At 37.0% G+C, this 24,883-nt stretch overlaps 1 protein-coding gene across 1 annotated transcript; it reads right to left on the reverse strand.

The window, feature by feature from the left end:
- Positions 1 to 22,191: 22,191 nt before the first annotated feature.
- On the reverse strand, positions 22,192 to 23,350 carry LOC121485051 (putative PDZ domain-containing protein PDZK1P1). The gene is given in 2 exon segments (XM_041745064.1): positions 22,192 to 22,814; positions 22,816 to 23,350. Coding segments are annotated over 2 exon segments (1,077 nt in total). The 5' UTR covers positions 23,298 to 23,350; the 3' UTR covers positions 22,192 to 22,219.
- Positions 23,351 to 24,883: the final 1,533 nt, after the last annotated feature.

The raw sequence follows: 24,883 nt of genomic DNA on the forward strand, positions 1-24,883 counted from the left end.
TGGAACCCCAAAACTGTGAAAGTATTTTTTTAAAGTAGTAATATCCACTTTCTTTGTAATTTATGATAATTTTATAATAATATAAACATAACATAACTCTGGAGAAAGACCCTATCTTAATTTTGGGGATGTTGAATATAAGATTATAATTTGCATTATAAACTCACTCAAGGGATCCCTGGGTGGCGCAGCGGTTTGGCGCCTGCCTTTGGCCCAGGGCGCGATCCTGGAGACCTGGGATCGAATCCCACGTCGGGCTCCCGGTGCATGGAGCCTGCTTCTCCCTCTGCCTATGTCTCTGCCTTCCTCTCTCTCCATGACTATCATAAATAAATAAAAATTAAAAAAAATTAAAAAAAAAATAAACTCACTCAAATAAACAATCCACCATAGGGAAAAATGAGCAGAGTGCAATGAACATCAAGATTAGGCCAATAAGAAATTCAGATAATAAAATGTTTAAACAAAGATTCTATGGGTTTTTAAATAAATACCAAAAGATAAGGAGAAAATATAAATTGAGACATGAATCAGACTATCCAAAAAAACTAGGCATTTTACAGAAATGTTAGGAGTTGTGGGATGCCTGGGTGGCTCAGTGGTTGAGCGTCTGCCTTTGGCTCAGGTCATGATTCCAGGGTCCTGGGATTGAGTCCTGCATCTGGCTCCCCCCCACATGAAGCCTGCTTCTCCCTCTGCTTGTGTCTCTGCCTCTCTCTTTGGGTCTCTCATGAATAAATAAGTAAATAAAATCCTTAAAAAAAAGAAATATCAGGAGTTGTGAAAAGATTTTGTTGGTAAGTAATGGTCTAGCAGTAGCCACACAAAAGGGGGAAGAGGAGAATGCAAACAAAGCTTTTGTTATGTTTCTCTGGTCAGAGTGTAGGAAAATGAACACCCATCACTTTAAAAGCTTCCGGGCTAGAGCAAAATTTCAGTGTTAGACAAGCTTGTCACGTGAGTGTATTTTGAAGAATGCAATGTAGAATTTATTTTAGTGGGAAAATATTTCGAAAGGCATGTTAAAAAGAATTAAGACAAAGATTTATAGAAGGAAAACTATGGGAATGTAAGCCCAGAATCATATGCAAATAATGGTACTTGAGAGTAACTGACTGGAAGGATCTGTATGCTGTCTGATGGCTCAGAATAGCTAGTTGAGAGAATGACTGAACTGTTTGCCCTTGAAGTGACATGTTTACATCTGAAGTCGCAAGTAGTGTCTCGGGATGTTAGGATGATGAGATCTTTTCTGTTTAAGCAAAGTCAAAGTGTTGTGAAAAGAATTTTCCTTATGTGGAACTATGAAAATGCATAAAACAGTGAAACAATGCTAGGACCTTTGGGAAACACGTTTCATGCAGTATCTCATTTACTCCTCACTTCAAGCCCAGAATACAAGTAGTACTATGACTACTCACCTATAAGTACACAGAGGCCAAGATGTTTTAAGCAATTTGGCTAATATTGTACCCATAAGTTAGGGACATTGCATTCGTGCTGTTTCAAAACACAAAAAAGGAATTAACTAGTCAGAGAAGTAAAGGAAGAGTAATCTACCTCATGGATACCATATGTATGAAAGCACAGAGTGAAAAAAATGTTGTGTGTTTATAAACTGATATGGCCAGAGAAAAGGATCTGTATGGGAAAGTTATGGAATGTAAAGGAGGCATTTAGTTAGGAATCAGACATGACAAGATTCATGTGCTAAACTGAATTTTCTCCTAAAAATCAATAAAGCACTCTATAATGAAAAGGGCTATAACTTGATTTTCATTTTAGGGAGATGAGTCTTGGAGTAACATTGTGATAGGGATTGTCAGGGATTAGACTGGAAGCCAAGACATCAGCCAGGTGTCCAACAATCTAGGAGAAGCATTTCACTTAGTAGAATCTATGATATCCAGTAATCAATATAGTGTGTGTGGTATGTGTTGTTGAGAGGTGGGAAAGGGATTAAGTAGTGACTAAGAAGAGTGGATAGTGATTCCATACAATGAGGCAGAGAATGAAAATTCAGTTTTGATCCAATTGAATTTGTGTTTTCCTTTGGGATATTAGAATGTTGTAGATGTGAATTTTAAAGCCTCAAATTAGTTGTGTGTTAACGACAACAAAAAGTAACTCAATTTCCTACAACATATTGCATTAGTTATCTATTGCAGAGTAATAATTACCCCCAAACTGAGCTTATTGGAGTTTATTCCATTAGACAAAAGCCCTATTATACTGATTGAGCAATGTTCAGAGGTAATGCCTTAGCTCTCTACAAAATCTCAAGACTCTTATGGTTACATCCTCAGCATCATTTTCAGACCATGTTTTTCTGATTTGATCTTTACCAGAAGCCATATCTTAGTGTTAGTCATTTGTAGAGGTTGGGAATATTCAATTTGAACCATTCCTGCCTCTTTCTTGTTAACAGTCCTTCTTTAGCTTCCCTCTCTCTTCTCTCATTGTAATATAAGCATCAGAAAGAACTAAACACAACACACTACCTGGAAATCTCCTTAGTTACTTGAGAGGTTAGTTGACCAGAGGAATTTGCATTCTGCTAGTGGCTCAGAATGGCCAGTTGTCATTTGCTCTTGAAATGACATGCTTGCAACCGGGTGAGGTTCCAAGTGATGTACTGAATTAATTGGTGTATTTTCTACTTTCCACATGGCCACAGGTGGCAGTGCTGCTAAGCTTTCTGCCAGTACATAAGTATCTCCTTTCCTCTAGTTTCCAATAACATTCTCCCTACTTTTCTTTAAGCCTTCACTCTGGCAGTGTTCTCAAAGGCCACTAGGATTCTGCTAACAATATCTTTAAAGCCCTTTAGATTTTCCCTACTATTTTTAAAAAAGATTTTATTTATTTATGAGGGACACACACACACACACACATACACACACACAGAGAGAGAGAGAGAGAGAGAGGGAGGCAGAGACACAGACAGAGGGAGAAGCAGGTTCCATTCAGGGAGCCCAATGTGGTACTCAACCCCAGGTCTCCAGGATCAGGCCCAGGGCTGAAGGTGGCGCTAAACCACTGAGCCACCCAGGTTGCCCCCCACTATTCTTCTTAGAGTTCTTCTAGCTTCTGCTCACTGCCCAATTATAAAGCTTTCTCTCCTTTTTAAGTTTTTCTTATGTCAGCACCTTATGCCCAGTTACTGAAATCCAAAGTAGTCAGCATCTGCTATGAAATAAATTATTCCAAACTTGGCAATTTAAAACAGTAAACGTTTATCATTCACAGAGTTTCTGTGTGTCAAGAAATTGGCAGCAGCTTTCTTAGATGGTCCTTACCTAGGTCTCTTATGAGTCAAGGTCTCAGCTTGGGCTATAAGTTGTCTGAGTGATAGATGGAGATGAAAGGATTTGATTTCAAAATGGTTGACTTGCATGGCCGGCAAAGTGATGCTAGCTCTTGTCATGAGCAGAAGCTTACACTTCTCTGTAGGACTTGAGTATTCCTACAACATAGAATCAGACTTTCCCAGAGTGAGTGATCTAGGAGAGTAAAGTAGAAGTTAAAATGTCCTTTATGAAAAAAAAAAATGTCCTTTATGACCCAGCCTTGGGAGTCATACTCTTCCATTTGCATAATATACTTCTGGTCATACAAGTCAGTCCTGAATTATTCAGTGCAGAGAAGCACTATACAAGCACACAAATACTCATAGTGAGACTCATTGGGGTCTACCTTGGAGGCTACTACAATAATTTAAACTCATTGTATCCTCTCATGTTACTGGTCTATCAACTCGAGGTTTTTCTTTCTTTTTATCTGTGTGAAATTGTCAGTATTTAAACATTTTAGACCAACTGTCCATCTAAATCCAGGGTTGTCACATCTATAAAGTCTCCCTTGTAAAGAGAGGGCAATCTGGTTTTCATCTGTTACCATTTACTGATAAACATATATTTGTCTCTTATCTTTAATTATTGTGATTCCTCAATACTGAAAATATGCCAACTGATTCCCAGACCCACCAGATGATGGGCTCCATTGGAGTATCGCTGAGTTTTCCTGATCTTGGCTCAGGACTTCTTTAAACTCTCTTGCTGTCTCTGAGCTATTTCTATATTCTTGGGAAAGACACAGAAATCTTTCAATTTCAAGGATGCAAAAAAACTCAGCAGGAGTGTTCCATCTTAGACACTCAGCAGGAGTGTTCCATCCATCGTTGGATGCAGGGGAAACAATATGAGGCTGAACACCTACCCTACTGTATTAGTCAAGGTACTGGCAGGAAACATCTGGTACACTAAAAATCCTAATTTGAAGACACTAATAAAGGTAGTATTTATAAAGTTGTGGGCAGGTTTAGGGAAAGCTGTAAGGAAAATGTAGGAAGGCTAAGAACAGTGGCCGTGGAAGCTATTGCTGCCCTGGACCTAAGAGGCAAAGAAAGAGAACAATTATGGTAGCCTGGAAAAGGTCTCATGACAGCAACATATCTGTGTTCTTCATATAAGGAGGCAGTCGATCTACAATGACAGGGAGAGAGGAAGTGTAGGGTAATGAGTACCCTGTGTCAGTGTCACTCTCTTCTTACCCTTCTGTTAGTTCCTCCATTAACTTAAGCCAATCAAGAGGCAAAAGGCAATGAGATACATGGATTCTATCCATTCTTCTCAGAGACAGAACACTGAGTCAGATGGAGAAGGGCAGAAAGTAGCTCTGGAGAAGCAGACAGACAATATTTAGATTACACCCAAGAGATCAAAGACAATTGCTCTATACCTGTGGTTTCAAAGTGTGTTCTTTTTTTTTTTTTTAAAGATTTTTATTTATTTACTCATGAGAGACACATGCACAGAGAGGCAGAGGGAGAAGCAGGCTCCTCACAGGGAGCCTGATGTGGGATTCAGTCCCAAGACTCCAGGATCATGCCCTGAGCCAAAGGCAGATGCTCAACTGCTGAGCCACCCAGGCATCCCTCAAAGTGTGTTCTTGACCAGAACCTCTGAAATATGCTGACATGAGTAAAAATTAAACTCCTCTCTTTCTCATCCTCAAAGAAACCTGAAGAGAGTCAGCTCAAGAGAAGGATTCTGAAATGAATCAAGGAAAGACATTCAAAGGCTTTTACCCACATCTCTCCAGACCTCAAGGAAGGGATGGATTTCCATAAGAAAGGAAAGTCTGACTAGTGCAGGCTTAATGGATTATTCTTTAAATGGAACTGGAAGAACAGAGGTGAGGGAGAATAATAGAAAACAAGCTTGGAAGAACTATTCCAGTTGCTGAGAGTGATCTCAATTCATTAACCTACAGGCCAGAGATAATGAGTGTCCATGAGAATGTCCACCTTACAGTGGTGTTATGAGGGTTTGATAGGCTGATACACATAGAAGCTCATCTTAATGAACACAGTAGGAACTCAGTTATTAGCCATAACCACAGTTAATGGTGATTAAGAATAAAGATGCTGGAACTAGGTAGCACAGGTTCAAATTCCAGGTCTACTACTTATTTGGGGTATGAACTTAGGAAAGTCACTTAATCTTTGCATGGGAATTTCTTCAGTGGTGATTACAAACACCTCCATTAAGGGGCTATGAGGAAGGTTAGAAGATTTAGAAGAGTAGTTTATGCCTTAGATATTTTTATTTATTAAAATCTAACAATGAATTTTTCTGGACATTTCAATGTTTCTGATATTCACTATTGTAAAGGATGTGATTGACGACTGTCCTTGTCACTAAATTTCAGACCCATAGATAGAAGTAGAACTCTCCATTTATTTTTAATTTTTTTTTTTATTATTTATTTATGATAGTCATACAGAGAGAGAGAGAGGCAGAGACACAGGCAGAGGGAGAAGCAGGCTCCATGCACCGGGAGCCCGACGTGGGATTCGATCCCGGGTCTCCAGGATCATGCCCTGGGCCAAAGGCAGGCGCCAAACCGCTGCGCCACCCAGGGATCCCCAGAACTCTCCATTTAAAGATATGTATGACTTAAAGGTTTTTATTCTTATTACTAAAAGATTCTGATAAGAATTTACTTTCTTACCAACAATGTGTAAGTGCTCATTTCTTTGTATTCTCACTTTAACCAATTTATAATTTTTAAAAACTCTCCAATTCACATGGAAAATGTGAATCCATGTAAAAAACTCATCCTCTACGCCATGGATTTGCTAATTTCTAAAGGTCTCACATAAACAAAACCATAGATAATTTGAAAACTCTAGATTCTTGTATTCTCAGCTCCCTAAACCTTTTGAATTTAAATAATTTCCAAGAGCACCATGTTTATTTTTTAATTTTTTAAAGATTTTATTTATTTATTCATGAGAGACAGAGAGCGAGAGAGTCAGAGACAGGCAGAGAGAGAAGCAGGCTCCTCACAGGGAGCTTGATGTGGGACTCAATCCCGGGACTCCAGGATCACGCCCTGAGCCGAAGGCAGATGCTCAACCGCTGAGCCACCCAGGCGTCCCAAGAGTGCCATTTTTAAAGTGATGTTATTTATTTAAGATATTTTAAAGATTTGGGAAACATGTGTGTGTTTAGACAGGAGCCAATACATACTTATTTCTCATAATTGCCAGGTGATGAAGAAAAGTTGAATTTTCTAGAAGGCACAACTTGAATCTGTAAACTTTGATTTGGTTTTTGTTATTTTATTTTTAAATTTTTATTTATTTCGTTTTTGCCTGCCTGCCACAGTGGTTTCCAAAGAAACAATGTAACTCTCTTTTTCCTTTAAAGAAAGTGTTCTAAAAAGTACAGAAGGTTCCAGGAGTTTGGTTCTATTCAGTTTAGATAAGCAGCCAAAAAACTCAGAAGCCCAATCCAAAATTATTCTGTTTTAGTTGCCATAAAATCAGATTAAATATCGCATAAGAATAGGCTTTCTTGGAAGATTTCTGGTTCAGGACATCCTGGCTTTGGCATGAAACAAGAACACCACAATACAGCAAGTAGTTGACTCAGACTGGAATGTAAGCAGTACCTAGAAGTCTAAACTTGAAATACTACTTGCATCTTCTATCTGAATAACTCATGGGGATTTATTTTTTTCTATCTCTATGGAGTGTCAGATTTAAGTTAAATTTTGTTAGCTATGATTTTAACTTAATAGTAACAAAAAAACATTTCATGGCTTACACAGACTTCTACTCGCAGTTTGTCGAAATGATGTTTTTCAAGAAACAATTGTTTGTTCTTAAGTAGAATACATACCCCTTAACCGCCCGATCATTACATTTCTTTTTCATGCTTCTGTGTGGTATAATTTTTGCACTTTAAATAGTACACTATTAAGCCATGTGGAGGATATTTTTGACTGTATCATACCTATGGGTATTTGGTTTTTAAACATTATATGGTCTCTTAAATGGTCTGCTATTGCAAAAACAAATTTAGAATAAAATTACTCTCCTAACCATATCCCTGAAATGTTTTGAATTCTAGCTGTGGATAAATTTTCGTCCTTTTAGAAGTTACCTCTCTCCCTTAGACTATCTGCAGTAATTAGATGGGCTCATGCAGTCCTGCTGACAGCTTCTGCATTGATTTACAAGGTTTGAATTAAGAACTTTTTCGCGAAGGATGTTTTGCTCAGTGTTTTCCCAATGCCTCTGAGTGCTTCAAAGCCTATGTATTTTGAACCTGGCATTTATAAATTTTAGTCTGTAGTGTATAATTATATTCCTTTTTTTCCCTTTATACTTCAAATCAGTTATATTCTAATTACTTGATTTAGGTTTTCCCCTAAGTGAAATAAACTAGTCTGAAAAGGCTATATATTGCAGGATTCCACTATATGACATTCTGGAAAAGCAAAACTATAGACAGTGGAATGATCCATCAGAGGTTGCCAGAGTTCCAGGGGGAAGGGAAGAATAGGTGAAACAAAGGGGATTTTTAGGACAGTAAAACTATTCTGTATGATACTGTAATGGGAGACGCATGACACCGTATATCTGACAAAACCCATAGAGCTTTACAGCACAAGAAGTGAGCCTTAATGTATGCAAATTTAAAAAAATTACTAAGGAGGTTGGGAGATCTCAGGAAGGAATACAGATTGTAATAAGAGAATATATATATATATCGCAAATATATGAAACAACCTCGCTGAAGAGGATGGGGATCTAAATAATTTTGGAAATGAGCAGAGTCTTTAAGACTAAAAATAAAAAGAACTGCACCAAAGTGCTACACTCTAGTTGATAAAGTTGTTTCTCATGGGAGCACAGGTAAATAATTCTGATACTGACATACGTATACCTGAAATGAAAAATTAAATAGATGGTAGATGGTGGGAGTCAAACTTGTCACTGTTTGCCAATGACATTTTTTTAAAAATTAATTAATTAATTAATTAAAAAAATATTTTATTTATTCATTCATGACAGACACAGAGAGAGAGGCAGAGACACAGGCAGAGGGAGAAGCAGGCTCCATGTAGGAAGCCTGACATGGGACTCGATCTCGAGTCTCCAGGATTACACCCTGGGCTGAGGGCAGGTGCCAAACTGCTGAGCCACCCAGGGATCCCTCAGTATTTCTATTTTTAATTTTCTGAAGAACCTCTGTACTCTTTTCTGCAGTGGCTGTATCAATTTACCCACTTATGCCTGTTTTACACATAGAATTTATTATCAGTCTTATATATTATGTTTGCTTTATTTTACATCTGTCTCATCATGGCAAAGCTGGAAGCCTTGCTTTGTGGGTCAGGCAGTGGGGAAGATGGATGTGCTGGGTTCCCTGTGTCCAGCAACGGTAGCTCTTCCCTGCCTCGGGCCCAGACTATCTTCTTAGGTATTTAGGGAACTGTGATGGGACCTGTTTGGAGGCCCTTGAACTGCAGGCTCCTGAGAGTTAGGTGGAGTTCATGCCCTGTTTCCCTGTGTTCAGGCAGGTGTGGTTATGGTGTGCTCACCCAGATCAGATCCTGGGAGGTATAGGGTTCAGAGTGTTGCAGATAACTTGGAGAAGGAAACTCTGGAGAACTTGGCCTAACTCAGATATTCTTCTTCTGGAAGGCCTGAGACCCTGTGTCATTTCGGGAGGATAATGACAGTTGAATTTGAATGGCTCTGATGTAGTTCACAGGCTAGGCTGACACTGATAATCTTGGGGCTCTCCCCTCATTCCAGTACTGGAATCTACAGACAAGTGAGAGGAAGAGGCTGGAGTGGTTCATGTGGTTTCCAGCTTAGAACTGGAAACAATCAGTATAACCTCATATTTAGCTTCATATGGATATGAATGGCTACATATTGAAATATCTATAGATATTTGTGTATACAAGGGTTAGTGTATATATTCATATTTATTTGTTCTGTCAGCTGAGGGAGCCTAGAAGAAATTCTAGTAGTGAAGAGCAGACATAGTGACCAGATGTTGGATTCTAATACCATTTCCAAAAAAGGAGCCAAACAGTAAGGAACTACTAAAAAACAAAATAAAACACAGCTGGTGGAGGTATGTCCAAGAAGCATAGGAGTCACCTGAAAGAGCTCCCAATGTCCTAAGCTGGGATAATTTGAGTAATAAAATAAAGTAGTATAACACAGAGTATACAATAAACACCCATGAGTCCATAATTATATAAATAAATAACTGAATTAATTAATAAATGTAGGAGAAGAGACAAATCTCCTATTAGAAGAATTCCGAATAATTTATGTAGGTGTCTTGACCTTACAGTGTGGGGAAAATAAATCTATACTTCTTAAGTATGGTCTATGCATAGTGACTTCCTTCTAAGAAGTACAGTGTGAACGAGAGCATGGAGAGAACTTTACAGTGGAGAAGAAACCTGGCTACGTTAGCCAGGTGATCAAGGCCAACATCCATAGTCATAAACCATGTTGATAGTATTACCATTGACATGATGTGTTGAAACTAACACAACCTTTGTGATTGTACTCTCCAAAACCCCAGTCTTATCATGAGAAAGAATCAAATGAATCCCAATAGAGGGGCATCCTACAGCTATATGACAGTGTAGTTGTGACCAGCACAACTCAAGACTGTCAAAGTTATATATATATAAGAAAGTCTGAAAAATTGTTAGAAATAAAGGAGAAATGGCAATTAAATGTAATGTGACATCCAGTATGGGACCCTGGAACAAAAAAATTACGTTAGATAAATGAAAGAAATCTGAATAAGCTATGCATTTATTTAATAATAATGTATCAATATTGGTTCATTAATTGTAGTAAACATGCCATACTAATGTATGCAAAGGGAAACTGCAGGCAGGATTGTTGGAACTGTGTACCATATCCACAATCTAAAACTACTGGAAAATCTAAAACTACTGTAACTAAACTACTCTAAATCTGGCAATCTAAAACTACTCTTAAAAAAAATGAAACCTATTCAAAGAAAATTACACAAATAGCACACACTTGTATTGCAAAAACACGCTAAAGCAATCGAGAAGTATGGAAAGTGTAAAATGAAATTTCCAGTTTTAATCACTAGTGATAACCAAATAGAGAATTTGGTTAATATTTCATCTATTTTTCTGAAAATTTCTGGGCATATATAAGTGTGTGTGTATTTGCTTTTCTCCCTGAAACAAGGATCATATTAAGACATATTTTGTAATTTTCTGTTCTTATTCAATAATATGATAGGGATATCGTTCTATAAATATATGAACATCTACTTCACTTTTTAAATGACAACACAATATACTATGTTACAAATACACCATGTATATATTATGTCTAATTTTTGGTAATAAAACTAATAATATACTATACATCTCAAGGAAACATCTTCATGTTACTCCATTGTTTAAAAGAATAGTTTAAAGAATTTTAAAAATCTCTCAATGAGATTGAGACAATGATTTGGGATTTTGTGTCTTGATTAGAGAGATCAGAGAAATAATTTTACTGTATTATATTCCATTATTTATCACTTTTAATATTTAGGTTTAATCCATCTAGAAAATATTCTTTGCAATTTCTTTTTCTCCTAAATGGAGAGTTATTTTAACATCATTTATTGAAGAGTCCATTTTCTTCTGGAATTTGAAATGTTACCTTTTTAATATACTAACCTCTCATATAAGCATGGAATTAACTACCATCATCATTGTATTCTATTATTTGTCTATTTTGGTATCACCAGTTTTGTTTTTTGTTTTTTATTTTTTTAAAGATTATATTTATTTATTTATTCATGAGAGACCCAGAGAGAGAGAGAGAGGAAGAGGGAGAAGCAGGCTCCATGCAGGGAGCCTGACGTGAGACTCGATATCGGGTCTCCAAGATCAGGCCATGGGCCGAAGGCCATGCTAAACCGCTGAGCCACCTGGGCTGCCCCTGGTATCACCAGTTTTAATTAATGTGGCGTTATAGTGTGTTTTGATAGCTGGTAGGATGATTTCTTCTTTATTACCCCTTCTTTAATAAAATTTCTTCCTTTTTTATGTGCAATTTAAGGATTAATTCTTTAAAAAAATCTTTTCCATGCTTTCTCCTCCTTACCTGCTTCCTCCTCCCTGTAACTCATCTCTTCTTCCTTCTCCTGCATTTTTGTTGTTAAAATTTGCCTGAAAGTTTTTGTTGGATTGTTTGCTTTGTTTTTAAATTTTTTGTGGTTGGCACTTTGAACAGGATCTTTCTGTAAACACTTTTTTAAAAATTAACTGTTGCTATGAAACATTTAGAAAACTAATTACTTAATATCAATAATTTGGCTAAATACCTTACTGAAAGCTGTTTTATTAGTTCCAGCTTTTCTATTATTACTCTTGCTTTTTCTATTTGGAAAATGATAGCCAATTCAAATACAGAAGATGAATTAACTATGCCACAGAGTTCATCTTATGGTAAGAAACTCATGACTAAGAAGGATACTACCCCAACATCTACTTAACTTACATATTTCTGGAAGTTGTTAATTTTATCCATTAACTGATTTGTCTTACTGACACATATTAATTACATTAAAGCAATGGTGTTTATTCATGTTTATAAGTATGATTAATTTTTTTTGAATGTGGTATGAAGCCAGTTACTAGGCCTATCAATGACTGCTTTACATGGAAACCACATTTTGATTAAATATAAGTATTTAAAAATGTTGAGCCAGAATTATGTAAATGATTTTAAACTTGTACCATTCTGTCCTGAAACAAGAGTCTAATTGTTATGAGAAAGCCTGGTTATGAGAAAGCCTGGTTAGGGGATCCCTGGGTGGCGCAGCGGTTTGGCGCCTGCCTTTGGCCCAGGGCGCGATCCTGGAGACCCAGGATTGAATCCCACGTCGGGCTCCCGGTGCATGGAGCCTGCTTCTCCCTCTGCCTCTCTCTATCTCTCGCTGACTATCATAAACAAATAAAAAACAATAAAATCTTAAAAAAAAAAAAAAAGAAAGCCTGGTTAAAGCAAACTAATATGTTACCTTGATCAGAGCATAAGCAAATTACCAAATAAGATCTCATTTAATCATCATAACGACCTTTTTAGCTTAATATTATTATTCTCTATTCTTCATAATTGCCTAACAATCAAGTAAAGATAGAGACAAAATCAAACATCTCTTAGTACACATGTAACTTTAATTCATATAAATCTGGAATAGTCTTTTGCTGGGAGTAAAGGCACTATCTCTTCATTTGGTTGTTTTTGAAGAAAGGAATCTACTTAAACGCTTCCAAACCAAATTGCCTTTGTCCTTCCTCTTTCAACCATGAGAAATGAAGTTTTCAGTGGGAGGAAGGTAGCATAAAGACCTAAGAGAAAGAGAATTGAAGGCTGGGCAAAAAGGAAACAGTTGCAAAAGGACAAAATAGGAAGAAGGTTTTATGAAATGGGGACTCCAGAGCTGCTCAGGAGGCAAGTGTTGGTCAGATATGATGTGTTGGGGTCAATAAACAGGTATTGATGGGTGAAAGTATATGAGTAGGTGATTAGGTAATGGGCAGCATTTGATTCAGAGAGGTTGTGAGTTAAATTGTAACATGTCTTGAATTTACTGCTAAATGATGCTGAAAGTCAGACAAAACTGCAGTTTGAAAAACTTTGTCACTGCCCATATTAAGCAAGTAACATATAGAATTTCACATGCCTCCCCTCCAAATGATGCTGCAATATTTCAAATGGAAACATTGCCTTATATATACCAATACGAATCCTCTCCTACCTTCCAATTGCCTTAAAACATCTTTCGTGGAGTCCTCTGAATAATATAGTAAGAGACTTCTTTGTGTTGATATTCAAATAAAAAAGCAATGTACCTATAAGCTGAAGACAGATGCTACTGATATTAGGTGGTACGTATTCAGCTGTATCTGGGAATATGCACATTGGATGAAATATGGTTGTTTTAAACAATTTTCTATTAACTGCATGACTGTTAAGGCATTTTGGTTTTAACAAGTAAGCCAAGAAGGGTGTCAAGATTTGGAACAGAACTTTATCCAGAAACCTCACTTTTGAGAACTGAGGAGAAAATATATAATAGGAATAGAAGGACTTTGTAGTGAAAATCACGTGACTCATTAGAAAGTACAAGTAGGAAGCAGTCAGTGGTGTCACAACTGACATTGGGCATCTAGTTTCTCAATCTCGACGAACATCTACCAAGTGCTACTGGGTGCAAGAAACTGCTGTAGATATTATCAAAGCTATGCAATTCTACCCATTTAGGAAATTAATTGTCACCTAGTGTTTTTTGTGTGTGTCCATATGTGTGTTCATCTGTGTATGTAGGCATATGGGTGTCTCCATGGGAAAACTGACCTACAAAGAATAGTTTCACATTAATGTTCTTTTTTTTTTAAGCATATTGTTATTGCGAACTTATACAAAAATTAGTGACTGGGGCGGGGGGGTCTCATTGTCAGGCACTGCTTGGTTAAAGGTAGACAATAGGAATCAGACTTGGAAGGACTAATACCCAGAACTAAAACTGCTGTGGGGATTGGTCAGATGGAGAAAAGACAGATACCTCGAGACACTGTCTAGTCCTGAAGAGTGGAGACAACAGTAGTTCTGACATCAACCAGTTCAGACATGCCAGCATCCAGGTGTTCCACCTAGAAAGTGAGTCAGGGGTCGTCAGCCTCAGAATTACTGTCAGCGGTTATGGGACTGTGGTCATGAAAAGGCGCTCAAGGTCAGATCTCCTTTTCATAGGAGATACAAGAAATAGCCAAAATTCAAATCTTAGAACCAGGACAAATGCGCCAGATTAAACTAGTGACATGATGTTGAGTGCCTAAGAAATGGCTTCTTTCTGACTAAATACTCAAGGCCAGAACTGCCCTTGGAAATTTGATATGCTCTAAGCACGCAGAATGGAGATTCACATGAGGGGATGGAAGGAAGAGTCAGAACCCGGGAGGGAAAAGTTTGAGTATCAGGTATGATATCTTTTTCATATCAATATGTGATAAGTGGCAAATATCATTTCGAGATGTGTTTAGGAACGTATTTGACAATAAAGGTTTGGCAGGTTTGGCAATAACTTTATGCTGTCTTTATAAAATGAATTGGGGATATTTGCATCTTTTTCTGTAGTCTGGGATGCTTAGCAACAATGGAATTTTTAAAATGTGGCCTTTTTTTGTGACATACTATCTTTCTTACTGTGTTTATTGCAGTATCCTTCATTTCTTAGCAATTGAAGAGTTTTATAGAATCTACTTTCTTACACAGGAAGCATAAATTGTAAAGTTGGAAATTGGAAAAACAATGTTGAAGACTCACAAGAAGGGAATGATGAAGTCCAGGCCAGAACAGTATCTTGAGGGCTGTTCTATAAATATTTTGGGCCTTTTCAAAGAGACATTACTTTAAGGACAAATATCCTGTCTTTTATTTTGATTTGACCTAAGCTCTCTTTATCTAAATTACATGATAAATATAATTTATTTATATTTATGTAAATAATATGATGTGGTTTTCAGTAACAAAATATTTTCAATCCTAGAAAAGCAAGGTTCTGGTAACCACAGTGACCTTGGCAATAAGTGCAGTGTGGAGCCACTAAAAGAAGGTGTGAGGCTCCACAGCTTTTAAACGATTTGTGAGTCGTGTCTCCTTATAATGGATGGCTTTGGTTAATTATATACATGTAAAAATAGGAAAATGACTGTAAGTTTTGTTTTTACTGAAGTTCTTGTAACAATGTCTCTTTCTATTTCCTATAGACACACAATTTTTCCCATGTTCAGGATCTAAAATATATATGTATATATATCTTATATATGTATATCATATATATGTATATATATATAGAGAGAGAGACGCATACTGACATATAACATGTCCTTTTAAGTGCAATTTACTATATGAAAAATTCTTAAGTGCCTGTTGTGTGCTATATTTACTACTATCCACTTAATGATCTCTACATAGGATGTTGGACTGAATATAAGAAAAATGTAGTTAGTGTTTACTCTGGTTCAATCTAGATAGGAAGATTCAACTCTAAACTTAGTTAAAAAGAGAATCTGAATTTTTTAAACCAAATCTCATGGCACAAACTGTATTAAACTTTGATTTTTGTTGATGAAAATTTAAAACACACTTTAATTAAACAAAAACCAGGGTATTCTAAATACAGATAATGAATTGATGGCAAAGATAAAGATGGCTTTAAAATTACTTCTGTGTTTCTAATTCAGATGTTACCCATAATATTATGAAATTTCCTGCGTGGGAAAATGCATTAAGTTATGGTCTTGGCGGCATGGGTGCAGGCTGGATCTGCTAGCACAGTCAAATCAGGCACACAATGAAACAAATCTTTTGTTTTGTGCTTTAAGGCAGTTTCAACTTAGAAAGGAATTGAATATATTGTTTACTTTGTCTTTATATTGCTCACATTGTCAAATTTGGGTTATGATTTCTTTGAGGAAGCCAGAAAAGTGAAATACACAATTTAAGTGCATTTTCTAAACATGATGTATAAACAGATTTTTGTAAATGATGTATTTTTTTACTTTACTTGTGAAATAAAAAGCTGAATCCACTTAACAATATAGATGTCTATTTCAATTCTTTCACTATAAAATTCCACAATTTGGGAATTCATGTATATTTTCTGAGTACATGTATTTAATTGATAACACTTCCAATCAAACCATTTTTAACCTGTCAGAAAATATTTTTTAAATGATCCTAGTTTTTGGTTTTGACCAATATTTTTCATTTGAGTATTTGACTCTCATGGTGAACCTTTGAATATGTTATTCAGATTAATATATACTATGTGTTAATATGTGTCCTTTATGTTTTAGAGTTCGGTATGAACTCAATTTGAATTCCACTAAAAACCTATACAACATAAATACAAACTATGCAACATACAATATACTCTTTAAATATCTTCTGTATTTGGCATAATTGAAAAGCATTGAAACAGAAAAAAATTGAAACAGAATCCTGCTAGTCTTTATTATAGTGGAAATTGCTCGTTGGTTTCTCAGCATCCATTGTCCCATTTCTCCTTCCTTAGAATGTAGTGATTTTCAGCTCTACGTCCATTTTTCTTTTAGGCAGTCCAGCAAGTTAGAAGAAAGCTCATATCTGGTCTCAGATAATCCCATCATCCTGGCCATAAGAACAGACTTAGGAACCCAGGGCTAAACCAGCAAGGCTGAAGCAATTATGTCACATGTAACATGTTACTCAGTTTAAGCACCTGGGACATAAAGAACGATTGCTGAACTCTCCTGGGAAAGAAGTCTCTTCTGTGTTGTGGTGTATATATTAGAGGCCTAGAACTCTATATAGCCATTCAGTCTCCATTTGGAGGATGCAGCCCACCTAGGGGAGAGCACACAGCTAAAGGCACAGCAGACAGATTGGGACAAAGTCGGGATTAGTCACTTTTATCACTTGCTCTCTGTGAAGATCATTACATAGATTTCTCCATGGTTTAAGTCAGTTTGTATTTTCTCATTAAAAACACCCTAAATTTATAGATGTAGCAATTACACAGTTCAGATTTTCAGTATAGATTCCCAAGCAAGTTCATTAATTTTTAGGGAAGGTAGTTCATTCAGTGTTAAATTAGATATGATTTATTTTTAAACATTTTAAATTTTATGTAGATAGATCTATAAATCATAGGAATCATTTGTCAAACCATCTATTCTGGTTTAGGATTTGAATATTAGTTTGGAGCCAGTTTTACTGGTATGATATTCTCAAATTTTGGCAAGATGCTTGAAGCACATTTTCAGCAAATATTTGTAATATTTTCCTATCTGTTAATGGCATATGGTTTCATTGCTTCAGTCTATCATGAAATAGTTACATATAGTTCCTATTCTCACCACTCTTCCACTCAGAGTTTCCTTGACAATGAATTACTAGTGAACAATAGTATAGAATTCGATTACTATTATTATTTTTCAGAAGTGTGCCCAGCCTGTGCCAGCACAGTGCTAGCCATTGGTATTAGCCACATTGCAGATGCAGTCCCTGCCCTCTAAGGCTTATTGACTTGTGGTTTAGGCAGAAAATGAGATGAGCAATTAATTCAAAGTGATAAGAAAGCTATGGGGCTAAGTGTAGAGTTATAAAAATACATGGTGGATGGCATATAGTTCAGACTTTGGTATTTAGGGAAGGAGACTCAGAAAAAATGATATCTAACCTTTGACTGATAGGCCAAGCAGGAATTAGCAATTAACCATGTGAAGTTCTCAAGGAAGAAAGAAGGTGTAGAAGCAAGGTTCTGGGTGGAGGAATAGTACACAGGCATAGAGGGGAGAGAATATGACACATCTTGGGCAGCTAATTCAAAGTGCTGGAGCACAGAGCATCTTCATGTCATCAGAGGCCTAAGTAGGCAAGGTCTTGGAGGACTACTAATGAATTTGAGGTTTATTCTGAGAACCCTGGCACTCTGGAAGGAAGAAACTTTAAACATAAAGTTTAGGTAAGAGGATATCCTTGCCTTTTAGCACAATCACTAAAGAAGGATCAAGATTAGAGTCAGAGATACCAGCAAGAAAACATTTGCAGTAATTTGAGCAAGAAACGTTGGTGGCTTGAGTTCTTTTAGGAAAAACAATGAGCAGGATTTAGTGATGAATTGGGTGTTGTGAAAGGCTAGGGTGTTAATTTAACACATTATTTAATAGGTGTTGGATCCCACAGACTTTCTTCCATGGAATTATTTTTGAATAAAAATAATGAGCTTATTCATAAACTCATCAAGATGTTTGTACTCCAGGAAAGGAGCCTGCATAGAGTTGCCATACCAATACAATAAGCTGACTCCATCTTTAGAGTAATTGAAAACACAGCCTTGTGTTTGAGCGAAAGCAGTTTGGGCAGAGGACATGCATAAAAGTGTAAGATTCCCATCCTCAGGGGGTTCTAATGATCACAATCTCACCAGTGCTCTTGAGCACCAACGAAAGAAGTGACAGTTGGCACAAATCCATGATGGATTGATTAGTAGCTATGCATGTGGTTTTGAACTTCAGAATAGCAGTGAGGTCATCACTTTTAGGAAATTTTAAAGTACTAGAATATGGGGAAACATACATTTCAACTTATAATTAAAGGCATTTAATTAAATGGGGGTTGTTTGGGGTGGGGGGACATGTAATTTGAAGAAACTGTTAAGAGAAAAGAGAAAACTAGAGACAGAAGGTACAAACTCCAACACAGTTTGCTAAAATGGACGAAGAATCAACAAAGGAAAAGGGTGAGGTCAATATATTCTTACACTGAATTTCAGTTGCTTTTGTATAAGAATGTATCTTTTGTAGTAGTTTGGGTTTTTTCTTCACTACATATTCTCCAAGAATAAAAGAAAAGGAAGAGAAAAATAATATTCTCCTTCAAGAAAACATTTCCAGTCACAACAGATTGCTACTCAATCTCTTTATGAACTGCTAAAAACAAAAGCAAACAAAACAAAACAAGCATGTGAACTTCTGTTATGTCCACATGGTATCAGCTCTTTTCCTTCAAGATGAAATATTCCACACTTGGTGCATCATTTTCTACTATTTACAATCTGAAGAGAAAAATAACAAAAGGTGATCCTTACAAAAGTTTGACTCTCAAGCTAACATGGAACTTACTTACTTTATTTTGGTTTCGTTTTTAACTTTTTTATTGTGAAATATAAGCACACATGCAGAAAAGAGATACAGAACAAAAACGTTAAGTTCTATGATCTATTACACAATATACATCCTGTAATCATGATCTAGGAATAAATTGAAAATTGCCAAGACCCAAAGTAGTCCTGGTGTACCCCAGTATCTCCTACTTCCTCTTTCCCCAAATTTCTACTACCATAATTTTTTCCACTTCCATAATTCTTATGATAATTACATTCATACCTATCTTTATGGTTATATCACATACATATGCATCATTTAATGCTATAATATAGTGTCAGATTTTTGAAATTTATAAGAATGAAATCAAATGGTATGCATTCTTTTAGTCTGCAGTCTCATTCCACACTATATTTGAAGATTTATCCAGTTTTTGCGGTTATGTATTCATGCAATTCATAAGAATTGAATGGATGTGCCAGAAGTTGTTGATCTATTCTACTTTTGATGGACTTTTGGGTTGCTACCATTTTGGGGTTATTATTAGGAACAATGCTACTATAACATTCCTGAGCATGTCTCTTGGTGCACATGTGCTCATTTCCACTGGGTATCTGGAGTGGAATTATTGAGTCAATAGATTATATGGAAGTTGAGTTTCAGTAATTAATGGCAATAAGTGGAGGGTATCATGCTGAGTGAAGTAAGTCAATCGGAGAAGGACAGTCATCATATGGTTTCATTCATATGGGAAATATAAGAAATAGTGAAAGGAATTATAAGGGAGAGGAGGGGAACTGAGTGGGAAAAATTGTAGAGGGAGACAAACTATGAGAGACTCCCTAAGTCTGGGAAACAAACAAAAGGTTGCAGAAGGAGAGGTGGGCGCCGGGTCGGGGTAAATAGGTGACGGGCACTGAGGAGGGCACCTGATGGGCTGAGCACTGGGTATTATATTATGTGTTGGCAAATTGAATTTAAATTTAAAAAAAGGAAATAAAAAATAATAAAATAAAATCTCAAAATGGAAAAAAAATGTCAATAAGTTTTCCGAGAGGTTACCAATTTACACTCCAATCATCAGTTTATGAGAGTCCCTTTTGACCCACTTCCTCACCAGCACTTGTGATGGCTAGTTGTTTCTTTTTTTAACAGTTCAAGTCAGTGTTGAGGGGTTGCTCATTTTGGTTTTATTTGCATTTTCCTTTAAAAAAAAATTTTTTTTTGCATCTTCCTGATTGCTAATGCAATTGAACCCTTTTTCATATGTTTATTAACTTCTGGATTTTCTCTTTGAAGTGCCCATGCAAATATCTTGCCCATTTTGCTATTGGGCTGTCTTTTTCTGATCCATCTTTAGGCATCTTCTTTTATATTCAGTATGTGAATCTTTAGTCAGGTATACATATTGCACATACTACCCCTCAGTGTGTGCCTCACTTCTTTACTCTCTTCATAGTGTCTTTTGTTGAAGTTTTTACTTAGTAGTAGTGTCTTTGGATAAATGGAGATGTTGACTTTAATGTAGACCATTTTATCAATCTTTTCCTTTATGGTTAGTGCCATTTTTTGCCTCTTGAAAGGTTTTTCCTTACTCTAAGGTCATAAAGGTATTCTCCTCAATTATCTCCTGGAGTGTTAGTATTTGCTTTTCACACTTGTATATAAAATATACTTGGAATTGGGATGCCTGAGTGGCTCAGCGGTTGGGCGGCTGCCTTTGGCTCAGGGAGTGATCCTGGAGTTCCGGGATCGAGTCCCACATCAGGCTCCCTACATGGAGCCTATTTTTCCCTCTACCTGTGTCTCTGCCTGTCTCTCTAGGTCTCTCATGAATAAATAAATAAAATATTTAAAAAATAAAGTCTACTTGGAATTTATTTTTTGTATATGTATGAAGTAAAGGATAACTTCCATTTTAAAAAATATTGATATCCAATTATCCCAATACATTTTACTTCTGCTGCTCTATAGAGCTATCTTTTAAATATATCAAGTCTATATATGCATAGGTCTGTTTATGTGATTCCCATTCTAATTCATTGCTCTAATGTATCCTTAAGTCACTTTTAATTACATGTTATTGTTGTAATCTGTAGTCAATATTCATTGGGATTTACCCATGCATTTGCCTTTTCTATTGCTTTCTCTTCCTGCCTGCATCCCATACTTTCATCTGAATTTGTTTTCCTGCTACCTGATGGCTATTTATCAGTACAGGTTCTCAGGAGAGGAATTTTCTCAGTTTCTGTTTTTTTGAAAAATATTTACTTTTCACTCTTGAAGAATACTTTTGTTGGATTTAAAATTCTAGGTTAGGGATCTCTGGGTGGCTTAGAGGTTTAGCGCCTGCCTTTGGCCCAGGGCGTGATCTTTTTTTTTTTTTTTTTTTTAAGATTTTGTTTATTTATTCATGAGAGACACAGAGAGAGACAGAGACACAGGCAGAGGGAGAAGTAGGCTTCATGCAGGGAGCCCAATGCGGGACCCGACCCCAGGACCCTGGGGTCACGCCCTGGGCCAAAGGCAGACGCTCAATCGCAGAGTACCCTAGGCGTCCCTGTCTTCAAACTTTTGTATCACCAGACAAATGTTACACACAAATTTGCCAGGCACTTCATGGCAGATAACACCCCGTGAGGAAGGTCGTCTGATTTGTCTTGCAGTATAACTATTCCATGTTTGCTTGTATTGGTCATGTTGTACATTACGGATTGAGGAACTACTTGCTTTGGATTTATGACTTCTTCTAGGGATGTTTTTTTTTTCTCATTTTTAATGGCATCTATTTTAGCAATCACAACATTCTTACAAAAGCATAATTTTAATAGGCTTATCTGCTCAGATATTTTATAGCAGCTCTCACATAGACAGATTTATGAATCATCTTTGGTGCACAGGAGCCTATAGAATTAAGAAATATCATCATATAGAGAAATGTAGTGAAGTTGAAGCTTGAAAGAGATCACATGTAAAGAATCTGGTTGCTGCCTTAAATTGACCATAAATAAGCCATCTACTGCAATAGTCACCCCCAAGACAAATAACAACAGAAGACAGTCACACATGATGAAGTGGTTCCCAGAGGAGTTCTTCTCTAATAGAGACAGTAAATGGGTGGCAGCTCATTCTTTGGGAAAGGACTCGTACTAAATACCCAGAAACAGCTGTCAGCCAAAGGCATTATTTGCTTTCATCACATCTCTGTGTCTTCAGAATTGGAAGAAGAATGTGAGGCTGTACTGTGAGCTCGTTCTTTTGCCACATGTGACTCGAGCTCTGGTTCTGCCAGTGTTTCTTCTTTGGAATCAGGAGTTTCATCCAGTGGATCAGCCATGGAGGAAACAACAGGGATTTTCTTACCCTGGAAATAATCTTAGGCCTTCTTTCCACAGACCAAGAGTGTGACATTCTTCCCACTGCTCTGGATTCTGTCTACCACCTTCTCATAGGGTTCATCCACCACCTTCGCTCCATTCACTTCAATGATGATATCTTCATCCTCCAACCCTGCCAATTCAGCAGGGCTGCCCTTCTGTACCTCTTTGATGAAGGAGCCTGGCTGACCCTGAATCGCGTTTAAGTGGAAGCCATAGTCATTTTCGCCTTTAACCAGCCTGCAGAGTTTAGGCTTATGATTTCCTACTTCCTCTGTAGTATCTGAACTTGAAACCTCTGGAGGAGCAAGAGTAGGAGCTGGAGCCTCCTTGACAGAACCATTAGGCAGTTCTTGACTTTGATAGTAGAGAATTGAAGAAAAATGAGCCAGTCTGTACATGTTGTCCATCTCTGTCTACCACCAGCAGCGAAGTCTGATCTCCGCCCTTTCTAATCATTTCCACCACACTGTCATGATCCAGGGATTCCACAGACTCGCCATTGACAGTCACCAGCAGGTCATTGTTCTTCAAGCCAGCCTCCTCTGCTGGACTTCCAGAATCTATGTCCTTGATGACTTGACCTTTCTGTTCTGGACCTGCCCTCAGATAGAAACCATATCCATTGCCTCCCTTCTTCATCTCGACCCGAGGCTGGCGGGGTAGCAGTTTCAGACTGGCTGCTTCTCTCTTGAATTCTATCTTCTGCTCAGTATGGAGCTTGTCAGTCTCCTTGACCACCAACAGGAACATGACATGGCTTCCAGAGTTCTTCACCTTTGCAATCACTTCCTCATGGCTGGCATCTTCTACATTCTCTCCATTCACTTCAATCAAGTGATCACCTGCCAAGACACCAGCTTTCATAGTCACACCTTGAGGTGTTATATCAGTCATGTACACTCCCTTTTTCCCTTGGAGGGTTTTCAGAGAGAAGCCATAGCTGTTCCCTTCCTTCACCAGGTTCCTTATTGGGCTGCTTGCATAGAGCCTGCTTCTCCCTCTGCCTGTGTCCCTGCTTCTTTCCCTCTCTCTGTGTCTCTCATGAATAAATAAAATCTTAAAATAAAATAAAATAAATAAAATTCTAGGTTAGTGATATTATCCTCAGACCCATAAATATATTATTTCATTGTATCATTTTTATTTACTTTTTGTCTATTGAGAAGATGGCTCTCTGTGCAACTGTTGTCCTTTGATGACTGTCCTATTTCTCTTGCCTTTGTAAAGGCAGCTGGGATTCATCGGGTTTGCTATGATATACCTATGTATGAAATGTTTTAATCCTGCTTACAGTTTTTAAGGATTCTTAAATCTCTAGTTCAATATTTTTCATCAACACCTATCTCTTTAAAAAAAACACACAAAAAAACCTATCTCTTCAAATATTTTTTCTGTTCACATTGTCTCCTTCTTCTATGTCTGATATTTCAAATACTTACATATTAGAATTCCCACTGCATCTTCTAAATCTTATATCCATTTCTCGGTATTTTTCTTCTATGACTCTCTGCTTTCTTCCAGATATTTTCTTTTTTCTTATTTTGTAGCTACTAATTCTGTCTTTAGCTGGGTCAAATTTCTTATAATACCTAAGCAGTGATTTCTTAATCTTGATAAATTGATTTAGATTGCAGAATTTCCAGTTAGTTTTTTCTTTATAACTTTCAGTTCTAATTCTCAATCTTGTCTACTATTTCTTTGAACATAGAATGCACAGTTATTTTACAGTTTGTGTTTTATATCTCCATATATAAAGAGACCTCCTAGATCCGTTTCTTGCTTTTGTTTCTGCAGATTTCCTTGAATGTGCTATTTTCTCCTAATGTAACTGGATTTTCATGATGTACCAGAAATTGATTGTGCAAAACTGCATAAAGAAATACTTTGAGGCTTATGGTGGTGTTATCCTCCTCCAGAGAGAGGATCTACATTTGCTCTCACCAGGGGCCTGGGCAGTATTGGGATTTACTCAGTCCAATTTTAAGGATTTCATGGCCTAAAGCTGTATCTTAGCCACTCTGGAGGACTTTTGCTTTTTGTTCATTCTTAAGGTGTGGCCACACAAAAGCAAGGAGAATCACCAGAATGCCACTCCTTTGACAGGTTCGACCTCAATCCTTGATCTCTGCTACTGCTAGTTTGCTAAAAGCCTAGCTTAGCCTCACAACTGCTCCATTTAGAGTCAGAAATGTTCACAGGGAAAAAAATGGACTCAAATCTCAGACTCATCTTCCCAGGTTCCTATATTTTCTCATATTCTGTTCCAATAATTTTTTACTATCTTGGTAGATTTCCCTTTCCTGAAGTATACAGTTTGTTCACTTTGCTCATTTCCTTTATGTTGGAAGGTTAATTGGAATCACCTCCGCTTGGAGCAGAGTCATTTTTTTAAAACATGAACTTATGGCCTCATCTTTTTAAGAAAAAGAAATAAATTGGAAGGTAAAATTATCAGCACTTCATAACTTATCTCAAAGCCA

Source organism: Vulpes lagopus, chromosome 2 (genome assembly GCF_018345385.1).
Source record: "Vulpes lagopus strain Blue_001 chromosome 2, ASM1834538v1, whole genome shotgun sequence".
NCBI classification, from domain to species: Eukaryota; Metazoa; Chordata; class Mammalia; order Carnivora; family Canidae; genus Vulpes; species Vulpes lagopus.